Source organism: Chinchilla lanigera, unplaced genomic scaffold (assembly GCF_000276665.1).
Source record: "Chinchilla lanigera isolate Chin_1 unplaced genomic scaffold, ChiLan1.0 scaffold00098, whole genome shotgun sequence".
Classification (NCBI taxonomy): Eukaryota; Metazoa; Chordata; class Mammalia; order Rodentia; family Chinchillidae; genus Chinchilla; species Chinchilla lanigera.
The window spans coordinates 5124960-5149514 of NW_004955499.1; the positions used below are offsets into that span (position 1 = coordinate 5124960).

At 48.6% G+C, this 24555-nt stretch overlaps 1 protein-coding gene and 1 long non-coding RNA gene across 2 annotated transcripts in view; both read right to left on the minus strand.

Annotated features, from left to right (window-relative positions):
- Pudp (pseudouridine 5'-phosphatase) overlaps nucleotides 1–24555 on the minus strand; it is a 71191-nt gene that overhangs the window by 14663 nt on the left and 31973 nt on the right. The window contains exons 2-3 of the mRNA XM_005406540.2: nucleotides 18279–18497; nucleotides 855–1084 (exon numbers count right to left, since the gene is read on the minus strand). Of these exons, the coding sequence (XP_005406597.2) occupies nucleotides 855–1084; nucleotides 18279–18497 (449 nt within the window). The remainder of the gene's footprint in view (nucleotides 1–854; nucleotides 1085–18278; nucleotides 18498–24555) is intronic.
- On the minus strand, nucleotides 7382–8234 carry LOC106146858. The gene is made up of 3 exons (XR_001231458.1): nucleotides 8042–8234; nucleotides 7741–7873; nucleotides 7382–7647 (listed from the first exon to the last, which is right to left on the minus strand). It is a non-coding gene; the product is annotated as an uncharacterized LOC106146858 (long non-coding RNA).

A 24555-nucleotide genomic window follows, 5' to 3' on the forward strand; every position in this document is an offset into this window, starting at 1 on the left:
AGCATCAGGTGAACTCCTACCATCTTGTCTAGTGAAACTATATTATCTCTACTATTTTATCGAAGAATTATTTTCTTATTCCCTAGAATAGCGTGAGCAATCCTCCATTCTTACATCGGGTAATCTGAGCAACGTAGTTGAGGATAGCGATATGTAATGTAACAACCACTTTTGATTCACATTATTTTGTCTTAAGACTGTATCACTTTGTTCTTGCTTTGGTTTGTTTATGTGTGTGAAATTGGTATGCTGCTACTATTCTATTTCTTTGTTTGTTTCTCATTTACTACTCTTTAAAATTAAAAACAAAAACAAAAAAAAGAAATAGCTGGAAGTCTGCTGCACTCTGGGACCACAGCCAGACTGCCCTCCCGAGAACGCCCCAGGTGCCCAGCTTTATTTAGAAGGCGCTGCTCTGCGTGGTGTCTGGGGCCACGACCTTCTCTGTCTCACGGGGAGGAGGGCTGGAGGCCGTGCAGTGTGGGAACAGCTAGAGCCCGCCGGCACCTGCACCGAGCTGTGGGCACTGCGGGGCACAACCCCCTAACTGCCCGCCACCTTCCCGGGGGAAGGACTGCAGCCACGACTGATCACTGTACAAGTGCCCAGGAGAGGAATGAGCTTGAGGATCTGCTTCTGAACTTCGAGGAATGCACGTATGCCTGGAAGTCCGGGCAGAAACGGGCCCTGCCCTGCAGGTCTCTTAGGCGACCGCTTTAGGGAACCCTGAGGAGCATCCTCTGGGCACCCCCACACCCTTCAGTGTTCCCACGCGGCCTGCAGGGCCTGGCAAGCCCACGCTCTGGGGTACCAGCAGAGCGAGCCCTGGCGCTGCTCACACACACGCAGCTCACCTGTTCCGGGCGCGGCGGGGGAGAGAAACGCTTGGCACAGGCCAGGAAGATGTCGGGGGCGGGCTTCCCGCTCTTCACCTCGGGATCGTCTCCCAGCACGATGTGGCTGAACAGACGGAAGAACTCCTTGTGCCGGCTGGTCTTCATCGCGAAGGACGCGGTCCCGGAGCTGGTGGCCACGGCGAAGGGGATGCCGTGCTTGCGCAGGTGGTGGATGAGTGTTTCCACACCTAGGGAGGAGCAGGGGGACTTCAGGCGCTGAGCACACTGGTGAGGGCCACTGGCCTAGGTCATGCCACAGCCTGGGAGTGGAGTGTCCCCCCAAGGGCTGTGTCACCTGTCGCCAGCGCAAGGTGTGTCCGGAGGTGGTGGGCCTTAGGAGGCCGTCCTTGTGAAAGGAGGAGAGGTCTGGGGTGTCAGGTGCCCAGGAAGGACACAATGGAACCCGGCTCCTCCTCCCCTCTGCTTCCTGCTCACCATGAGGGGAGCAGACCTCCGTGCTCCACGAACACACCATGATGTGCTGCACGCCTGCCTGCCTTCCTTCACTCCTCCTCCTAGTCTTCTTGCTTTCCCTCCCTCCCTCTCTTCCTTCATTCCAACCATAACAACAACATGTGATATTGATAATGGAATAGTATCTGGAAAACTACGCATATCTGGATGCTAAACAACACATTTCTATGGAAGACATGGTCAGAGATGAAACCACAAAAGGAAATTAGAGACTGCTGTGGAGAGAACAGAAACATACCAGAATCTGTGGGATACAACTAAAGCAGAAGAAACTGACCGTATTAAATGCCAGATGAAAGAAGAAGTGGGTCTCCACTCAGTGGTCTATCTTGTCACATTAAAGAAAAATAACTACAAGGTCAGTGACGAGCTCATCTTTCTCCTTAGGAAAGTCATACAAAGAGTGAATCAGAAGAAAAAGGGAATAAAAATAGGAGAAACAACAAAAAAACAGAAACGACACCAAGTCAATTAAGCTAAAAGCTGGTTCTTTGAAAAGATCAACTGAAATCTTGACCCTCTAGCCGGACAGGCCAAGAAAAAAAGAAAGCTCGAGATCTATCAATATAAATAATGATACGGGGCAACATTACTGATCCTAAAATAAATAAAATGAAAACAATTATGAGTCCTTCACTGTCAGTGAGTGTGACAGCTTAGACAGAATAGACTAATCCTTCGAAAGACGTAAAACTCAGCATACTAATCAGCTGAACAGCCCCCTATGTATGAAACCAGCTGTATCCGTAGTTAAAAACCTTCCCATATCTAGGACCAGAGTCTCTTTGGGTGACCTTCCCCAACACCCAAGAAACAACAGGAATTCTAACACATGTTTAGGAAATTGGAAGGAGTGCTTGCTAACTCTTCTTATGACATCAAGACTGCACTTCTCCAGTAGTAAAACCAGACAAAACCCAGAAAACTACCAAGACATTTATTTCATGAGTACGCTGACCCACACAGCTTCACGTTACAGAGATACTCAACCTGTGCAGAAATATTCATACTGAAGGGCTTCTGTGGAACTTGCACCCATTAATTAAAAATATTTCAATGCCACATCATTTTATAGCTTGCAACCACTACGGGTTAAGAGCAGGGAGTATTGAAAGTATTGGCAAAATTTCAATATAAACTTAACCTATCTGGCGGAGAGACTGAAAGTACTACCATAGCAGACACACAGCCAATAACGAACGTCTGTCTGGACGCACTGACAAATGCTGAGCCGCAAAATTATTTGCACTTGAAGGGAGATTTTAAAACCACAATCTCCGCAATTGTAATCCAAACAGTTTAAAAAACAGTGGAGCATAGTTAAACACATCCCTCACTTGAACACAGGGCATGAGAAGCAAATCTTTTGTAAGATTCTTTTGAAAAGACAACTGGATTTGTTAGAGCTTTCCTGTTTTTCTGTCTGTGCCTACTTTGGTAGGTATGTAATAGGAAATCAGAAGACAGACCATTTTATGATTTGTGTCTGCATGTCCCCCCAAATCCTCATACTGTCATGGGACTGTTATAGGCTTCTAGATTTTTGATTGATCCACAGTCCACTGCTGGGATTAAGGGTGTGAGTACTGCAGCACCTGCCCTGAGGCAGATAGTTTGCATATAATATAAGGGAGGGAAAGAGGCTTGCTCTTCCCTCTGCTGCTCCTCCCATTTTGCTCTTGCTGCTCTGGCTATCTTCTGTGGCCCTCTGCCATGAAGTGTTGCCCTCTGCCATGTGCCACTCTACCTTGGAGCCAGCTGAGTATGGATTGAAACCTCCATGAATTGTGAGCTAAATAAACCTTTCCTTCCTTCATTCTGGGAGCCAGGTATTTTGTCTCGGCAACAAGAGAAAAGTAACCAGGACAGACCAGAAACAAACGTGAGTCAGTTTATGTGCTGCAGAGCGCACCCACGTTTTTAGGGGTGGGGAGAAACCAGAGGTGTTTGTGGGTGACTGTTTTAGAACAGGCATAGTGTGCTGAGATCCTTCTGCAACCTGGGAGCCACATGAAGTCAGAGCAGAGATAATGGCCAGTCCGCTGGCCACAGGGACAAGGAGATCCCCTATCTGGGCCACAACTGCAACAGCGCTTAGAGCTCCGTGGTGGGTGGCTTCCCAGGGGTGGGGACAGACACGTGTGAGCACGCTATACAGTGCAGGGAACCCCAGAAGATGTGGGCCACGGTCACCATCACTGCATATACACTCAGGAGCAAGTGAGCCTTGCTTCATATGCTACTGCCCGGTTCCTGCTAAAGCTCTGATATCCAGAAAGCAAATGAATCAGAACAGTTGCTTGTTGGGAGAAGTACAGGGGCTAATGGAAATGGAGTTCTGTCCTACGGAGAAGGGGGCTAATACGAAACCCTTTTCCAGCTCCTAGCACTTGGCATGCATAGGCCAGCTGAAGGGAGGCAAGGGCCGACAGGTACTGCTACACAGGATCAGCTCTCCCGGGATAAGCTACCTGGAGAGAACAGGGAAGGTAAAGAATTAGCAGCTTTGGTGGACAGAACGCTTGTGTTTTACATGTCTGGGAGATCCAGGATGGGAGAGAAGAGGCGTGCTGCAATTGAAGTGGACGTGAGAAGGAGAAAATGCACAGAAGACTGACAGTGGTTGCGAGTGGTTGGGAGTTCCTGACGTTTGCTACCGGGATTTATATGCATCCAGTGGGGGTATGTGTCAGAGCCCGAGTAGCTCAGGGGCATTATCCCTGATATCTCACCCACTACCTCGAAGCAAAATACCCATGGCGCTGACCTGGGACTCGACACACTGCTACACCATGCTGGTTCTGCAGACTCAACTTTCTCCTAACACAATCTGTGGGGGAGTGTCATAGGCCCTCCCAGAGTGAGACATTCCTCACAGGTAAAGTGTTTTAGCAGAGTACTCCCCTTCATAGAAGATGATTTTCCCAACCGCCTGAAACACTGTGATGTTACAGGTCAAAAGCGGCATAACCGGATGCACCCGCGGGGTGAGTGGTGACCCTTCAAAAGTGACAGCCCACTCGCAATCCCTGATACTCCTGAACAGGATTTAGTGAAGGCGCCTGGATTAGAGTGGCCCTAGATCCAACGACCAGAGGAGACAGAGACATGGAGGAGAAGCCATGCAAGGCCGGAGGCAGAGAATGGAGTGAGGGACCTCTGGAGGTCTCACCAGCTGGAAGAAGAGAGGTGGGATCCCCCTGCAGTCTCTTTAGAAGATACCAGCCCTGCCCACACCTCAATTTCAGGCTCCTGGTCTCCAGAGGCGGGAAGGACGCAATTCTGTTGCCGGAAGGGCGTTGCAACAGCAGCCCCAGAGCAAGGGCACACAGCTCCTCTGTTCTTGAATGTGAATGAGGAGCAGAACACACGGCCGGGCACTGGTGGGAAGTCTCAACTATGAAAGCTCAAACATGGAGGAGACAGGAACTTTCTGGAAACACGGGCAGCCCAGGAATAAGAAAAGCAGAGTCAAGATGGACTGGTCATCCTGATAATTACAGGTCAGAGACACCGACAGAGTGGAATCCTAAAAACAAACTGATAAAGCATCATCACTCGGAACATGCAAGCACTTGAAGATCAGAAACAAGCTATGCTTCCACCGAGACAGGTTCGCGGGTCACCCAAAGGCCCGGCTGGCAAAAGCCTGGGATGTTTTGCGTCCTTTAAGAGCTGGGACCCAGTGGGAGGCTCCCGGGCTATAGGGGTTGCCTGTGCGGGATGGCGCGAGCCCTGAATGTGTCCATCTTCTTCCTCCCTGTCTCGCCCTGAGGTGATCTGCTTGGTCTCACCCCGTGCTCCCTCCCTGGGATGCCGCCTCTTGCCCGAAGCAAAGGGGCCCCTGACCAGGTACTGGGAGCTCCTGGACTGCGAGCCAAGATGCACTTTCTCTGCCCAGAAGCTGCTAATCTCAACGTGCGTGCTCTGGCAACTCCAGCAGGAAATGTCAGCCGTGAGATCAAGTTCCCTTCGGCTGTGCACCGGGGAGTGGCGCATGTGAACGAAAGACTGCTCTTTCCCTCTGTTTCCAAAACTATTAGTCACATCTGGCTTTCAAAACACAAGATACACTGAAAGTGCCCTGAAACTGCGGTCCGGGTGGTGCTGCTGTACTTCCTGTGGGGCAGTTTCACCTCCTTCGGGGTACGGCAGAGCCCTGCAGAGCGCTCAGGCTTCACACACACCCTGCTCTGCGTCCCCACCCCTGCTGCAAGCTCAGGACGCGGCTGCTTCCTGCTTCTGCGCTGTTCTCTGCCAAGGCCCATTAAGCCCTCCTCTCCCTGTCCCTCCAGGGGTGAGCATGCCCGTGCGCCTCAGCTCACTAGCCACCGCCTCCCCGAAGGCTGGGCAGGTGCTCTGCCCTCCCTGAGCACAACGGGCCCCTGCCTTCTTTGTGACCTCTGGGACTCACCGCAGGCCCTCTGACTTGGGCAGCAATTGTGAGGTGCACTGATCCTTGCCAACTTTGCTCTGCGGGTGAACATGACGGAAACCACGGCATGCAGTGAAAAAATGCCTGGTGTGTGCTCTTCGGAAATGATGCTTGTGACCGAGAGGGGTGGCATGCTCCGTACAGGGCAGAGCTTTGGGAAAGGGTCCTGGGCCTTTGGAAAGCCTGCCACACCGCTCCGTCTCCCAGCCCGAGGGCCTCGCCTGGAGGGATTTGCACAGCAGGGCGGAGGCAGAGAAGCTGCAGGTGAACGGGCAGATCCAGCACAGAATGAGTTACAAAGAAGGGAGCAAAGCTACGGGTAGGTCAAACAGGTGGCTAGGATTCCACAATGGGCACCGGCAAACTTGCCCTAGTAAGGGGCCAGCTGTGGAGGGTATCGATTCATAGAGCGGTCCACGACATGGATTTGAGCTCACCTGCTTTAAGTTCAGCACACTCAAAAAAAATAAAAAAAAAAGTCAGCACTCAGGGTTTTTTAATAAATGCCGGTGTACTCATTTATCTCTCGCAAGGCATTTGAAGAAAGGTAGTCCCGCGAGAAGCAGGCAGCACTGTGAGTAGCAGCCGTCCCCGCCCAGCCTGTTCCGGGTAGTCTTACTAACTGGCTCTAACGCTGGTCTGTAAGACGCGAAGCGGCCTCCCAGCTGTGCCCGGCGACCCGCTGAGGAAGCGGCTGCACGTCCAGGAGCACCAGTGAGCAGGCACTCCGGCTTCACACGCCCGAGCCGCCCCCTGTGACGCTGCACTCTCCTCACCCGTGAGCCTGGCTCTGTCCGCTCTCAGCTCCCCTGCCCAGGCCCGAGGTCTCCGCGAATGCACAGGGCTCCCTCCTCGCCTGCGGGCGCCCACCACTGATGAAAATCCATGCTGACCACTTCGGCATCGGGCTTTATCTTTTATGCTACAAAACCACCAGAATCAGACGTCTCCAAGCACACACAGTACTCACACCCATACACACAGCTTGTACAATGCTTACTGCCGAATTCAGGAAAGGGGCTGAAACGCAGACTTTTACTCTTCGTAAGTTTTACGTGTTTGTCCTTTAAGATGGAGCCATGGTGTAAAATCGGCATCGGCTCGCTAGCCCCTTGCAGGGAGCTGCTGCTGGCTACGACCACTGCCAGCTGAGCATTTCGTAAAGATTTCATGCGCAGCCAAGCCTCGGGCTGTCAACCTTTGCCTGGTTCCTGCTCCTTCTTCTGGGAATATGCTTCTCTGAGCAATGGCTGATTGGGGCAGAGACCCTGCTTCCTTTCTCCAGGCACTCTGTGTGAATCCTCTGCTCTGGAAAGGTGCTGCGGTGCCGGACAGATGTTGAGAACTAACTGAGCAGGGACCAGGGACCCTGCATGGATCCCACAGGTGGGGAAAGAATCACACACAGCTGCCTGCAACAGTGTAACCGAGTGACTCCACCACATCACGGTGCCACACAGTGCCCTGCAAAGGAGGAGAAAAGAGAGGGCTTGGCTTGGGACCGATGAGAGTGAGATTCCAGCACAACTGCTAACGCTCCTGTACGTTTGGGAGGAGGGCCTGCAGCTGATCCCGGCTCCCAGATCAGGACAGTGTGAGGTCTGGGGGTGTCATCATCACTCCTTGTGGTTGAGCCAGAATATCTGACACCCATAATTTAAAGGGGGAGAGGTTTACTTTGGCTGCCACTTGAGCCCCAGGAGGGCAGGCTCCAGGCAGAAAGGACTTGGGGGGACGGGTCTCGGGGAGGAGAGTGGCTCACCTCACAATGGCCAGGAAGCAGAGAGGGGGGCGGAGGTAGGAACGGAGTTGCACCCCTCCAGGTCATACTGTAGCACAAGCCTGGGGGGAGGGCAGGACAGGTGGGGTGGGAGCATGCTCCAATGAACCCGGTGCCTGCAGGCTGGATCTGGAGTATGTTCAAGGCTTGCTCACCTGCCCCAGGTGCTCTTGGGAAGGGAAGAGGCGGAGCCTTGAGGGAGGAAGTTAGGTCACGGGGTTTTGACCTTGAAGGGGATCCTGGGACTTAAATCCAAGGACTGATCTCTTTGTAAAAGAGAGGAGACATCTGGAAAGACACACAGATACACACAGGGAAGTGAGCCCAGTGAGGAGGCAGATTAGACAAAGGCAGCTCAAAGCCCAGGAGCTCCAAGGACACAGGCATCCGTCAGGAATCACGAGGTGAGCAGCCCGTTTTGCCATCTACTCCTGCTACGGTATACCATGCCATCACCTGCCCACCGGGAACATGGCCCTCGTTGTCCAACCTCAGCCGGATTCCTCCTGGCCCTCGGTGTCCAACCTCAGCCGGATTCCTCCCTCGCTTGACTTCCTCCCAGACACTGTCCACGACAGCGCTGAGCTGCGCAGTTTCCACAAGCAGTCCAGAGTCCTGCTCTGAGCCCAGCAGCTCTGCTGGGGAGCGTTCCGGCCGCCCCAGGACACCAGCACAGCGGGTGGGTGTTGACAGAAAGCACATGCGTGAGCAAGCGTCCCGCACGTGAGCTGACCTCAGAGTGCATCGCTTCTCGTCAGCACACACGTGTGACACCTCCCCGTGGAGACTGTGCTAAAGTTGCTTTTGCCCTTGACAAACATTAAGTACTGACAGGAGCCAGTGGGCTGGAAAGTAAATAGTAAGCGATTCCTTTGCCAGAGGACAGCGAGGGAGTCCAGCTTGCCGTGTCTGGTCTGATGGTCCCGGGCAGCCCAGGGAACACGCGTCAGGCGCCTTTCCACGAAGCACACTGCTGCTCCGCACACAGTGAAGCTGGCCTTGCCCCTTGGCCCTGGCATGGGCGGCTCTAAGACAAGAGGCACGTGCCTGGAGAATCTCCACCGCACCACGGAAGGTACAGCGGGTATTTCTGCCCAATTTCCCCCACTGGAGCTCTAACTGAACCCCAGGTTGTGATGGAAAACCTAAAACTTAGATTGATCAAACAGTGCAAGTTGAAGCTGAGGAATAACTTTTCTCTACGCAATAAACTGGAACAGGCAAAGGTACACTGAGCGCGATACAGGTACCTTACTTACGGGAACTAGGTTTGGGAATCTGCCTTTAGCTTCTACAGAGTAAGTGTAAGATTATAGCGCAGCAACGCAAAAGCCCTTTTCATCTCTCTTTCGCTTACTCTTCTTGGCAGTAAGAATGTGTGCAGGGCATATAATCCCTGTACTCCGGAGGCTGAGGCAGGAAAACTGCCACGAGTTTGAGGGCAGCCTGGGCAACATACTGAGTTCAAGACCCATCTGAATGACACTGTGAATAGATCGTTTTTATCTCAAACACAAAACACCTGGAAAAGAATTTCAGCGGTGTGCATGCTCCTTCCACACAGGCTTTGGCATCATTATGCTACAAGCTGCTCCTAACTTTCTTTCTGTTGCAGATTTGCCTCCTGGACCAATGTATACCAATTCCCCTCTTGACGTTACTACGGTTTGCTGATCCTTAATCTTTACTTTTTCCCTTTCTTGTAGAATGACTATAGTAAGAGTGTAAACAAAACATATCCAATTAATAGTGCAGGAGTTTGTTAATGGTATATACTAGTTTTCCAGGGGCTCAGAAAACGGTACCCCCACATATGGTGCTCGGACACAGTGCAGCAGCTCCAAGAAGGGATGCTGGAAAGGCTTGGAAACAGCCTGTGGCTGTGACCGGTCATCACTGCTCCTGCTCTACCTGCCCCATGATGCACTGCAGGAGCTGTAACTTCTCCTCCCCAGGCACTGTATAACTGCAGCTCCTCTCCCCTAGAACCAGCGAGAGAACGTAGCAAGGCCTCTCTCCCTGCTCCTGTCCCGGGCCTGCGTTTCTGCAGTGCACTGCAGAACTTTGATTCAATAGCTTCGCTACGCTTCTCTCTCCTTACCCCGTCTTTCCTCTCAGGAGCGTGGGTGAGGAAGGGCCTGCAGCTTCAGGGCAGTGTCCTTAAGCTGTGGGTTGTTGACAGTTTCTGCACCAACCCCCCCTTGCGTTGTAGCACAGAGAACTGACTCTTAATTCTGGTTTTGTCTTTTGGAGAGTGATGAAGGCAGGAGCCCAGTATAAAGTCAACTTATTAACGCTGCGAAGCTTGCATGCATCTCCCTGCAGACTCCCCTCTGTGAAGGCTGACCTGTGTGCTGTCCTGATTTTAAGTGGGACACTGACTGCTGGTCCCGAACGGTCTCTCTTTTAAAGAATGGCTATCTAAGAAGTGTATAGTATCATGTCAGCGAAACTAACCAGCCGGGACCCAAGCAAGAGCTTCCGCAAGCAGCTGGTGCTTTCTGTGTGTGCTGCGCGCGGAGTTCTTGGAGGGCAGGGAGGAGCGCGTAGACGTAGGCCTGTCTACGATGACAGGGTTCTGATCACTGGTGACCCCAAGTCTCTCACTCTGCTTCCAAACACAACTGATATCCTCCTTTCTGCCTAGAGTGGCATTCCAGAGGTACGGTGGAGGTAGGCCCGGGGACGCAAGGGCTTTACAGCCAAGACTTCAATCCACCCTCCTGAACGTTGTCAGCCCTTGTTTGACTTGCATTCTTCGAAACACACACCTGCACTACCTACGTGCTTTCAAATGGAAAGAGAAAATAGAAGAGTCATTATTTATTTCAGATGAGGTCTCTGTGTTGCCAGGCACACTCTGAAGTTCTGGCTCAGGAGATCATCCTGCCTCAGCCTCCTGAGTAACTGGGACTAGAGGTACATGCCACTATGCCTGGCAAAAGAATTTCTTGTGACATGTGGAAATGAGAATGTGATTCAGATTTCACTTCCATCAGGCCGTTTTATCAGAGCACAGGCATATCGACTGTCTATGCATAGTATCTTGCTAAAATGGCAAAGCTGAGGCAGGAAGATCACTGCAAGTTCAAAGCCAGCCTGGGCTGGAAAAGAAGCTCAAGGCCAGCCTGAACTGCATAGCGAGATCCTGTTTCAAAAAGACTAAAAAAAAAAAAAAGGGTAAAGCCATACAGTGAAGACAGATACTGTATGGCCTGCAAAGCTAAGCACAGAGCAAAGAAATTATCCTTATTACGGGATTAGCATTTTAGAAAAGGAATTCCAAGTCCCTCAAACCTTTCTTCTTCCATCACCCTTTTAACTCCTCTCCGATAATACACACACGATTAGAGCAGTAGGAGAGCCCACTGCCACACTGAGCTTGGGAATTGAAAGTTGATACGGTGTACACATATTCCAGTGTAATGAAATATAACCACGCATGGGAAAATACATAGCATACCAGTTTATTAAGGTTTAGTACTGTCTAATGCTCAATCCCTGTATCACCCAGGTACACCCCTTTACAGCTATTTGTTGGTTTACCATATATACGGGATTTTATTAACTACACATTTATCATTTCAGCCTAGCAGGAAATGGGTAGGATTTTCAATTTTTCTAACATTTTCTTGGTTTTATGAGATGGGGCCCACAAGCCCTCTAAAGCACAGAAAAGCTTGCACACAAGAATTCCTTCTATCTGATACGCCAACATACTTCAAAGCGCCTCATGAAACTGCCTTCCCAAGGTGCACAAAGAAGGAGGGAAAACTTTCCTTACCTGGATCCTCGTGGCCCAGGTGGTCGCCGAGCTGGAGGATACTCATTAACCGCTACAGCGAAGGGCATTCAGGAAATGTGTGTCTGCGGTGGGATGGCAGGCGAGCCACACTGACCATGCCTGTCGCCTCATGCCTCACACCTAGTTTTTATTTGACAGGGACACTGGTTTCAACACAGGAAGCCCCTTGCTTCGCACACCGTGGAAACGGGAGGGGACGGTGGAGCTTTGTACTGCTCCCCCTCTTCAATCAAGGAACCCAGGCCAGACCCCTTTCCAGCAGCAATCTATCCTACCCCAGGGTACAAGGCTACCTGTTGGGTACAGAGTCCCGATTCAGCTAGAAGTCAGCTATGGACTCGACCCCACCATGTGTCTCTGCTTCCAGAGTGAAGCACCACGTGCTGTTGGTGATGCTGACAGATGCGGAAAACGGGGGGCCGATGCGGCCAAGCTCCACTGTGACAGGAAAAAGTAGCAGAGAGGACAGTGGTGCTCTGTCCCCATTCCACTGTGCCTAGTTCTTCAGCAGATGGGACACCAAGAGCCTCCTGGGATTCCCATTACAGAAAGCTCTCCAAACTCAAAGCAGTTTTGCCTGGGACCCTTTTGGTACTGTCCTTCTTAGGATTTGAGGAACCTGACCATTTCAAAACACTGACAATTCTGGGAAATACTGCAAAACTCTCTGTGGCTTCACTGATTTTCTGGAAAGCTACCTGCTTTAAGCACTGGTTTTACTTGCTCTGAGTCACCTTAAGGTGGCTGCTTCTACGGACTGTCACTACAACAATCAATGTACAAAATAGCTACTTAGATAGCTTATTATTAACAGGCAAAGAGAAAACCATAAATCAGAGAAAGGTGGTAGCTCACTGAATTTTCCTGTTATGACCCCACAGATGACATACAATTTAATTCTGTGTCCCTAAATAAGCACTCCGAGTGTTGCAAAACCGAATCTAAAGTAAGGCATTCAATGCACCATACCGGACATCCTGCTTGATGCTTGATATTCTCAATGAAAGTAGCCTGAGAAAGTACCCTCCAAGCTCCAAGGCCAAGTTTGCTGTCTCTCATTCTCATCTCTGTATTCCCACCCTATAAACTGCAAATCAGACCAACTCTACAGACCCGGGATAAAGCTCCAAAGGCAATGAAGACTTTCAATTCTATGCAGAAACCGAAACGAGGTAACGGCAGAGCGGAGTGTGTTCCTTTCACATAACTCACATTAAAAAATAGATTCTTTCTGAGCTAGGCACTCAACGATGAGACAAAAACCATCAGTGAGGTCCTGAGCTCCTCCAATGGAGAAGGCAGCAGAGTTCCCATCAGGAAAGCCAATGCAGCAATCTTCTCCAGCAGGCCCGCAGTGCACCATCTTCCTCTCTAGAGCCAGAAAGCAATGCTCAAAGTGAAGACCGGAGCTCCCCCAAAGTGAACCGAAGCTATTCTCAGTGCCAACAAGGCCCCGAGCTCCTCGGAGGATAAAAACAGCCAAGTTCATCAGGAAAGCCAGCAGGACAAGCTCCTCCAACAAAACCAACAGCTCCTTACAGCTTCTACCAGCTCCCAACAATCTTTTTCTCCTCCCACCAGCCTCACTCCTTCCTCTTAGGCTGGTGGCACCAGTCGTCAGCTGGGCCTCCCACACCCAGCACCACGCTTACTCAGTTCAGCTGGGGGTTATGAGTTGACCACTAGTTGTCAATCCACCACAGCTGGGGAAGAGCTTCCTCTGGTATTCGTCAGGCGAAGGAAGACGCACACTCACAGCGCAATCAGGCAGACAAGCCCCTGCAGCAGAGTCAGGCCCAGGCAGGTCCCTGCATTCTAATCAGGGGCTGTTTCCCCGGTGGCTGGTCCAAGCACACACTTCCCTACAGCATCACAAAGACGCAAAGACAGGAACCCCCAGGGGAGCCCGAGGTTCTTCCCTGTGGCTGACCAAGCCAGATGTGCAAGAGCTTCTTACTCGGATCAGATGAGCCCCGAGGACGTGCGACCCCGGCAGGTCCTGTGGTGATACTCTGCATCCGGATCACATCAGCCCAGCCCCCACAGCCTAGTCCGGGCCTGCTCCCCCTGGGACATACTCCTCCTACTGGACATGGGCTGACCCCAACTAGGGGCCAGAGGGGTGGCTTTTAAAGTAGGAGGGCAGGAAGGTCAAGGACAGGGAATGGGTATCACACCCTCTCTGTGGATGGCTGTCATTTCTAAGGAGCTCATGGCGGCTTTTACAACCTAAAATGTCTTACTATCAGAAGACCTAAAATGTCTTATTACCTTATTATTTTAGAAAGAAAACAATCAATGAACCTAAGGGTTCTGTTATCCCTCACAGATGAAGAAGGGGAAGAAAGCAGGAAGTGAGCAAAACGACGCCCCGGGTCCTGGATGGGGACGGCAGTCACAGCAACAGGGACAGGAAAAGGCTGCCTTTCCGGCAGAATTCAGGCGGGGCTCAGAGAAGGGAGGCGACGGGAGGGCTGCGGAGAGAAGGGACGGAAACGACACCCCAAGGCCAGTCCTTTCAGCACAGAAGGCCTGCACTGTTGTATCATTCTCACTCGTGCACATTACAAAACAGAAACGCCAGGGAAAGGGTGTTTCTGGGTCAGGAGGTTTGCACAGCCTTTCCGCTCTATACATTCCAGCCAGCATTTTCCTTCTGCTCGTCTGCGCCCTTGGGGAGAAAGCAAATTTCTAACCGTCTGCCCCATCCTAACTGCTCTGTGGTCACGAAGGCATCTCCTGAACCCTGTCCCCGTGGGACCCGGCATCCCAGCGTCATGTTTAGTTTCTCCCACCGCGGATTACTGTGGGTTTTTCTCCATGCTCTTCCAGTTCTCTGCATATTATGCTCACATTCCTATCAACACACACACAGCTAATTATGTGGCGTGCAGATACGAGTGTGCTGTACTTTCAAAGGCAGACTTGTTATCTTTGATAAGTACTAACTCTCAGGGGGGAAGCTAGTAAAAGTTAAGTATACAGGCACAAAGAACTTATTTAAAAATACGATTTATAGGCTAAAAAAAAAAAAAAAGAATGAAATAATTCCTTTAACCCATTGACCTGGAAGAGGTAAAGAAAAGTGGTGGAAGGAACCCAGAGGGCCATGCAGGGGAGCTGTGTTGGACGGGCTGGCTCCAGGCTCGGAGCTGCTCCCATTCCAGGATTTTCTAGGATTGGCTCTTTTAAACGAGGTCACTGCAGCACCAAGTCAAGTCTGTAAAATGCATTCACTAGCATCCTGCCTGAGTACCAGACTAGCCGGGTACAGCATGGCACACTTTCAGAATGGAGGGGAACCTGCTTGTGTCTCAGAACACAGGGCAGGAACTCTAGAGAGAACACCAGTTGCAAGGCTTGAGTGAATATGAAAAAAAAAGTCTAATACATTAGGGGTGCTTTGCATGCTAAAAAGCCTGAAAAGGACTCTAGGTCACAGAGTATTTACAAGAAAAATGGAAGAGGATTCAGGTCATTAAAATCCGAAATAAAAAGGTCAGGAATTACAATCAATACCACAGAAACAAAAAGAATTAGAGAGTCATTTCTTGGCAGAATGGATATCCTCAAAATGGATCAGTTCCCACGACTGAACTATAAAGAAGTAGAAAATCCGAAGAAAGCCTGAAATGGGAAGGTTTAGGGAGATCATGGCGAGGACGACGGCGATGCTGGTGGTGGTGATGCTGGTGGTGGTAATGGTAATAAGCCATAAGGCTTCCACTAAGAAACGCCCAGCTCCACTTGGCCTCACGGGAGACTTCCACCAAACCTTTCAAACAAGAAAACTACAGGCCAACATGCCTGGTAAACTCGATAGAGAAATGTAGATAAAAAGCTTACAAACAGAGGTGAGCAAATGAAAGGATGATATACCAAGAATGGTTCAATATATGAAACTACATTAATAGAACAAAGGGCATAAATCGCACGATCATCTCAAAAAATAAAATAACACTTAAAAATGGAGGAATAGAGGGAAACCAGCTCAACATATGTACGAAGTCCACAGCTACTATCCTAGTCAATGAAGGGAGACTAAAAGCTTTTTCTGTACGATTATGAACACGGTGAGATGTTTTGACCCAGTATTAGAAGTCCTCACCAGCAAAATTAGGCAAGAGAAAGAAACTGAAAGAATTTGAAAGGAGTAAAACCACCTGTTTGCAGATGAGATGATTTTATATAAAAGAAGGTCACACATATAGATACGCATACACATATACAAAACTGTAAATCTAATAAAGCAATTTTAAAAAGTTGAAAGAAAACCAAACAAAAATCATGTTTCTATGTTTGTATACACTAACAACTGGAAAATTCCCAAAGTAAATTACTGACACAATTCCACTTAAAATTACTTTAAAAAATGAAGTGTCTAGGAATAAACATAGAAGAACTAAGTATCTGCGCACCAAAATCACAAGACTGCTGAAAGAAACTAAAGAAGATGCACATAAATGGAAAGACATCCTACATTCGTGGGATTGCAAATCTTAGTACTATTAAGATCCTCACAGCATATAAAGCAGACTACAATTTCAACATCTCAATGGAAGTTTGATCAGAAATAGGTAATTTTACCGTAAAATAATACGGACTCTTACGGGGTCCAAAATAGTGACAGCTGTTAGGAAGAAAGATGGAAACTTCCTAATTTGAAAATATTATAAGAAAGAAGCAGGAACCAACACAGTGTGGTTCTGGAATGTAAACCAAGGGGATATGAGAGACAGCCCAGAAACAACTCGGCCGTCTACGGACAAGTGATCCCTGACAAGTACTTCAAGACCACTTCAGTGATTATATCAGAAAGTTTTTGCACATCAAAAGATCAATCAAGGGACTGAAAAAGGCAACCTACTGAATGCGTTACGGTGTTTCTAAATTGCATATGTGATAAGGGGGTAGTATCCAGAATATATAAAGAGATCCTTTAATCCAACAGCAAACTAACTGAGTTAAAAAATGGGCAAAGAACATGAATGGGCTGTTCCCCACAGAAGATATATAGATGGCCAGTGAGTATAGGTAAAGAAGTGTACTACCTGCTAACTCTTAAAGAGAAACAGAAATCAAACCACAGTGATACCGGACCTCACACCCATCCGGATGACTGCTATCAAAACAACAAAGAGCCTGGTATGGTGGAACACGCCTGCAGTCCTAGGACTCTGGAGGCGGAGACAGGAGAATGAGTTTGAGACCAGCAGCGGGTGGTGGGGACTAACAGGTACTCATGAGAAAGTGGAGACACTAGAACCGCTGTGCACTGCTATGATACAAGCTGGTGCAGGAGCTGAGGGAGGTGGGGCAGGAAGGTTCTGTTCAGAGGGTATAATTTTAGATTTTCAAGGTGAGAAAGAGTTCAGGAGATCTGCTGTATAACCATGTGAATAAAGTCAACACTACCAAACCAAAGTCTTACACACTTAAAGTAGGGTTAAGATGTTATATTTGATGCTATGCGCTATGTTCTTACTGTATTAACCCATGGTTAAGAATATATTAAGTGCCTGGCTGTGTTTCCATCAAGACTTATATGACCACTCCCTGTGCAAACGCTATGGGAAGATACAGATGCAGAGCACTTTGTACTATCATGGTGGTACTCACCGAGCTGACATGCAGACACAACACTTGCAGCGCGATACCGAGAATAATCACATAGGGGTGTGTGCGTGTGTGTGTGTGTGTGTGTGTGTGTGAGAGAGAGATCTAACGTTAGCCCATGTGACTTCTGACACAGCCCCCACCATTAGCAAGGATCTTGCAGGAAAACTCTAATTCCCAGGAACATTCACCTGGCATGTTTGGAGATCTCCTTATCTACGTATAACTATACATACGAACATACATTTCAAAATTGTGCATGCTTAACATTAATAATACAATTTTAAACCCCAAATTACTGTTGCGAAGTAATGTTTCTCTCCCCTGGGCACCAGGAATTCTAAAGGCAGAATACTGTATTCACGCTGTCACCTTTGGGATATATTCAACAGTTCATTTTTGAATACTGTCTGACCTGAAACGTAGGATGTGCCTGTCTTTCTCACTTGTAGCAGGAAGTCTACTTTACAGTGGAACCATAGTAAATAAGCCCACGGCAACAGAGTAGCTTCCCTAAGGGGACACTGGATACAGGGATGGACACAGGCCAGGGCTTGGGCCACAGGCATAGCTCAGTGGTACAGTAACTGCCCACCATGCGTGACAGCCTGGATTCAATTGTCAGCACCACGAAATAAAAGAGAGACAGATACACAATCAAGCAAGCAAGTGAGCTACATGGTGCACAAGCACATTAAAAATAAAGTAGGGTTTTAACTTTTTTATAGTTAAACTCCTATGGGGAGATTTAGCTGCTTATCAAATTATTAAAGTTTGAATAACTGCTGAAATTTTAATCCTATATCTGATTTGGAAAAGAAAGAGGTGAAGCCGCTTACTAAAGTGAAGTAGGAAGCAATTCCGACACGAATGTATTCTTTACCGAATGTTAGGAAAGGGCTGGGGTGCGGCTTAGTAGTAGACTGCCGGCCCAGCGCTGGATTTGATCCCCTGTGCCATGGAAATAAAAAACTAGACTAAATAAAACTGAAGTCTTTTTTGGACCCCAGACATCAGTGAAACTGATGCATGTTCTTTTAAGCGGGCTGACTGAACCATCACCCTCAAGCGTCAATGGAAATCTCCAGGGTGTGTCCTGAGACTTAGTAAGACACAATGAGATATAGCGTGCAGTCTGGACTTCAAGTGATTTAGAAGGCTCCTAATGCTCACTCACAGCACGGGAAAGACGGAAGAGAAGTGGGGGAGGGAAGGAAGAGGGGAAGGAGGAGGAAGAGCAGGAGGAGGAGGAGCAGAGGGCACAGGAAATACCTGGCATAAGGGCAGCAGTGGGGAACAGCTCCTGTAACTTCCTCTGGCTCTCCTCCACCAGCTCCTCTTTGGTCATGGGGAGCTGCAGGACGTCTATTATGATCTGAGCAGCTTCTAAGGCCTTTTTACCCATCACCAGCGACTTCACATCCCAGCTGTATTCCTTCCCATAGCGACCGCAGATTTCTTGAAACACCACTGAATAGAGCCGCTCGGTATCTGCAGAGACAAAACAGGAGAGCGAAAGATAGACTTTTAGCATGCGGACCATACTAACACGAAGTCTGCGTTAGATCAGTATAAACACACACAGTGTTAAGTCTCATGTCATGAAAAAGGCCTTCAGGGAGGCATAAGTACACGGTGGAGGAGTGTCAAGGTCCTCTTTGCTAAAAGGTGCCCAGGCCAACACCTCCAGGTGGCTGGGGTTCAAGTCTTTGGAGTGGTGACCTGGAAAAGTAGCCATTGGGGGAAAACGGGATCTGGATTACGGTTCTTCTATTCAGGCGAACGTGATCACAATACGCCCGTGGGCTCGCTGCCTCTATCCCATGGCATGTGACTCCGCTGTGTGTTTGCAGGCAAGCCGAAGGAAACACCACCCAGGGTCTGGTGTGGCACCCACGCGATGACTCCCGCCTGCGAGCTGCCGGGCCATGGACAGAGCTGTGGTACTTGCAGATGACAACCGAGTACACATACTCATCAGTGTCACAATGGCGCCAAGCTGCCCTGACCGTGAGACCCTAGCTCGGTATGCAGGAGGATACGCGTGGTTTCCACCAAATGGCTTATGTATCTGTGCTCCCTTTCCCTATATTTACACCAGGTGAACATGAGAGATGGCAAGCGTGCTCATACAACTCATGTGTAGGGCACTGAAGTCCACACAGTACCCAAGGTCAGCCCTTCTGGTCTGCTTGCGCAGTGATGGTCAACCAAGCACTCCCCACAGTCTTAGAAAACAAGTTGTACTCAACACGTAGAGACACTTCACGTCATTCCTCCATAGCCAGAGCAGTTTAATATGTAGTACTGGCACTGGTGTTACCAATTACGTTAGGGATGGCGGTGGAACAACTGTGCAATACTACAATTATTACTGCACACATAAGTGACCTCAGAACCGCACTGGGTGATTAGTGCTACCCATCTCGTACACTGTAAGAAAGATTCTTGGAACAGCACTGGACAAGGAGTGTGTGCTGGTGAAATACTAGCTGTTCATCCTATGCCTTCCACGAGTCTAGAAGGTCAGCTCACCAAAAAGCACCCAAGTGGCCATCGAGGAGGCATGAGGAGTGTTCACCCAACACAGCAGCTTCAAGACCAGGTAAGCAGCATGGAGCCGACCATGATCTCAAGGGTCTGATAAATGCAGAAAGGTTTTGTGCGGAAGCCTCCCATCCAGGACTTCTCCTGACAGTTTCCTGTGGCTTTGCCACACACATTCCACACATCTGGGAAGCAGAGGTGGGACTGGTCACACACGGCTGACTACGGAGTCGCTGGGCTTGTCCGACCAACACTGAAGTTCAGACTCTGATTCTGTTGTAGCTTTGGCAGTGAGGCCTTCACTTGGGTCATGCACCCTTTGCGGGACGGATTCTGGATCTTCAGCTAGACCCAACAGTTCTCGAAAGAACTGAGTGGCGTCAATGGCTTCCAGCTGGGCTTTCCAAGATGCTACAGAAGAAATGCAGTAAATGGTGTCTACATCCTACTTTCTTCTCTCTATACTGGGAGATGCAGTACAGCCTCGGATAAAGAAATTGTGGACACAAACAGTGCGTCAGGCACATACACGAGCAGACAGTCAGAGGAAGCTGCACACTGGACAGTTATTTATCAATATTCTATAAAACTGTACCCATAATTGTACTGCCTCAAGCTAATTTCAGTAGGTGAAAAAGCAGACTGTGCCTGGTATACAACATACATCTTCATATGCATCTCTATGAACATAAGCATGTGTTGTTATGCACACACATGAACACATATAAGCACATGCATGTATATACACATAAGCACATGCGGTTATGCATACACATGAACATATATATTCATATGCATCCATATGCACATAAACGTGTGGTCATACAATACATGAATGTATATATTCATATGAACGTCTATGCACATAAGCACATGTGGTTATGCAAACATGAACAAATGTATTAATATGCACTTATATGCACATAAACACATGCCATTATGCACACACATGAAGAAACACATTTATATACATTTATATGTACATAAGCACGTGCAGTTATGCATACACATGAACATATATTCATATGAATTTATATGCATATAAGTACATGTGGTTATGCATACATGAATAAATTATTAATATGCACTTTTATGCACATAAACACATGCAGTATGTATACACATGAACATATTTATATACATTTATATGCACATAAGCAGGTGTGGTTATGCATATGTGAACATACATATGGATTTATATGCATAGACGTGTGGTTATGCACATACATATTTATATGCATTTATATGTACATAAGCATGTGTGGTTATGCATACACATGAACATATTGTATGAATTTCTACGCACACAAGCACATGTGGTTATGCATACATGAACAAATGCATTCATATGCATTTATATGCTCACAAGCCTGTGGCTATGCACATACATGAACATATATTCATGTGCATCATATGCACATAAACACTGGTGTTACACTGGAAGTGTGTAAGTCCATTCTGGAAGTTGTCAGACCACACACTCTTAACGATGGTGACACGATGTCAGCAGGTGTGAGCCCTAAGACGTCTGCTCTCCCCAGATGCCACTGCTGGGTGCTGTCTGGACCAGGTGCAGGCACCAAGCTTCCTATTTTCTTTGTAGTCACTCAAATTCTGGTGCCACCCACTGGCCCCTGCATTTTATTCTTTGCATCTTTCTCGTAGGAGGGGTGAGGACACAGCAAGGTCTGATTACACTGTCCTACCCAACAGTGTTTGTTTTTTTGCAAATGTTGAATGAATCCAGGTGCAGGCCATTTTGCAGGCAGAACTCTTCCACATGGGCCCCACACCCTCCACCACCTGTGCTTCTGGTGGGTGGGCTACAGCGGTCTGTTCTGGATCCTGCCACCCTGGGTACCCCAAGCATGGGGACCACAGCCCACGATGTGCTGGCTGGGCCCTTGGAGGACAGTGCCCCTGTGTAGGCTTACCTGCTGGTCCTGGGGCTCACTGTACCTGTTCCGGGAACTCTGCAGCCCTCCGCTGGGGAATGGGGCACAGGATGCCCCCCACCCCATCATCCCAGCCCCTGGACACCTGGCCTTTATATAGACAATTGTGTTCTGCAGTTACAGCAACAGAAAGGCCTCTCCTTCCTTCTTTTCTGTGCTTTTTTGTGGCAAAAGTGCCCGCGGCTGCACTGTCAGGTGCAGTTTCGTCTTTAACATTTTGGCTATCTCCTTGGGTCTCTAGCACAGGCTGTATTTTACTGCAATGCTGTAAATGGTACAAAGTAAATCTCAGACTCTCCGCCCTTCTGGATCCTTGAAATTGCTAAGGCATGATCGGCAGGATGGAGAAATCAATGACCTTTTATGGAGTACAAAAGACAGCAAGCAGGACTTGAAGAAGAGGCCTCCCGGGGTGGTTTGTATAAGGAGCTGCTGTACGGATCATAACCCGAGTAATGGGAGGTTTTCTGGGCCCACCCTGCACTTTGTTTCTCTGAAGCACGTAGAAGGACTCCTCTCGGCTCTTCGGCAGTAGCAGAGGGCTGAAAGAGCAGGCGTGCAGGGAAGATCACCCGCTAATGAGCGCTGCTTTTAGCTCCCTCTTTGCCAAGAGGTGGAAAAAGGAACGAGGGCTCTCAGGGTAAGGAGATGGGCAGGCTGGCAGCGAGGCAGCGGCTTTTACTTTCTTCTAGTAGGTGAGACAGGAATGAGCGAGAAAAGCAAGGCAAAGGATCGGGGCCAGGTGGGAAGATAGAGCCGCGCACGGGGAGGAAGAAAGGCGCCTGAAGAAACGCAAATTCCAAAGACACAAAAATAGCTGTATCCTTTAAGATGATTTAAACAGTGTTTATTTAAAGCTTATAATGTCATAGAGCTTTTAATTTAAAACACACAGAGCTTGAAGATTATAAATCTGTAGGGGACTGCACAGACAGCCACTTTTCTTCACAATTTAGATAAAATCACCGTAAACCGTCCTTAGAATAAGGAAGGATCTAAACAAGTAATTAAATTCCTCAGATCAAATGATACGACGGAGCAGATGACAGCATACTTTAAATTAAAGGCACCATGTTTCCAAAGGGGGGAAAAGAGCTAAAATAAAATATAAGAGCACAAAACTGCTGTGCAGATCTACCCAGTGCACATTCCCTCTTTCCTGCTAAGCTTAAAGCCTTTATAAATTGCTTCTGTTGGTTCCACCAGAAACTCCATTTTGTTTTTAACATGGTACAAGCAGGGAAACCACTGTTACCCAGGTGATTTGAAAAAACCTGCGTGAAGATGGACCTCCATCTTGGCTAGGGTGTGTGGGGTGCAGCTGGGCACCTGGAGGGACCGGGCAAATCACGGTGGGAAGAGCCAGACGGGAAGGTGGGCACACAGCACTATGGCCAGGGCCCCAAATGAAACTGCACCTGTTCAACAGGGGCAGCAGGTGTGCCTCGAGGTGGGAATACACAGCAACCCACATGGAATGAATTCCCGTGCTGCACAGGAGGCCCTGCCCCTGAGGAAGACCGTGCCTATGTCCCCGAAGTATCTGACACTGAGGTTCTGGAGCTGCAACGTGCTTAGCAACACCTTCTACAGATTATCTCCGGGTTCTACAGGTGCGGATTCAATCCATGGCAGAGTGGGAAAAAGAAACCATCTGCTGTGTGCATGAAGACCTTTCTTGCTGTTATTCCCCACACGGACTACTTACACAGCATGTACACCCCGCTAGGCACTGTAAGCCGTCTAGATGACTTAAAGCCCACTCCGGGAGGATATGCACCTGTTACGTGCAAATACTACGCCCATTTACGTAAGAGGCTTGAGCATTCCTGGACCGGGGTCCCCATGGGCATCCCCGAACCAATGTTCCAGAGATGGTGAAGGAGAACCGTCAATGAAAATGTTCCTAAATGCTTGCTAAACTGCACTAATACAGCCCAGCACGCACAGCGTGTAGTGATGCACCTAATACGCCTCTAAGTGTTTCCAACCAGTGCATAGTGGGTAACGGGTAAGAGCTGAATAAAGTTCAAACGGAAAACCAGTTCTGCTCACTTGAGACAGTCTGGAGTTTCTGTTTGTCAAAGTGCGGTCTGGGGACCAGCCACCAGCATCCTCTGAGAAGGGAAGCAAAATCGAAAGCCTTCGCGCTCGCCCAGGTTCTACTGAATTGGAGACTGGGCTGGCACCGGGCAAGTGCGTGCTGTCCCACCCTCCAGGAGACGTGGAAGGGCACGAAAGAGGAGATCCCGGCAACTGGGGTGCGCCTCTTCTGCAAACCTGGATGCTCTCCAGCCAGCACAGATGAACCCTGACTCACCCTAAACTAAATTCAGAGTTTAATGTACAGATTTATTAATAGAATAAAAACAACCTGCATGACATTTGTTCCAATTTTTACACCTTGCTTTACAGTGTATCCTACTAGGACACACACATTCCTTTCCATTCCCTTTCCTCAACTGTGAATCAAATTTATGCTAATGTAGTTTTTGTGAAAGCAAGATCGCTTAAATAACAGGGCTTGATGCTGTCCCTTTCGCTCTAAAGTTAACTGCAATGAATGATTCCAATTCCTTGCCGTTCGCCGTTCATCGAGAGTAATTAAGTCATCCTGCATCAAATGAGTTGTGAATCAATAAAAATTACATACACACGTGGCCAAAGGAACATCACCTCTTGGAAAGAGATCCTGGTAAGCTGGTTTCCGTGTAAGAAATATACTTTGGAAGAAAAGCAGGAACACCTTAAAGGAACATACTACATTGAAAGGATTAAATAACGGCTCCATCTCACTCTTAAATAGGAACGGAGAAAGAAAACATTTTCTTAGTACTGGGATCACTAGACGTGAAACAGGAGTTGTTCTTGGTGGCCTCGTTTTGAGAGTGTCCCCTGGAAACTTCACATATTTGCCACACCCGCATGCTCTGGTATGGGATCCTCTTTCTTTTCTGTCTTTATGATAGATACAATTGGAAAATAAAGGTCCATTTGTGCAACTTGACCATTGGTCAGTAACACAGCCACGCTGACAAAGAAGGCTT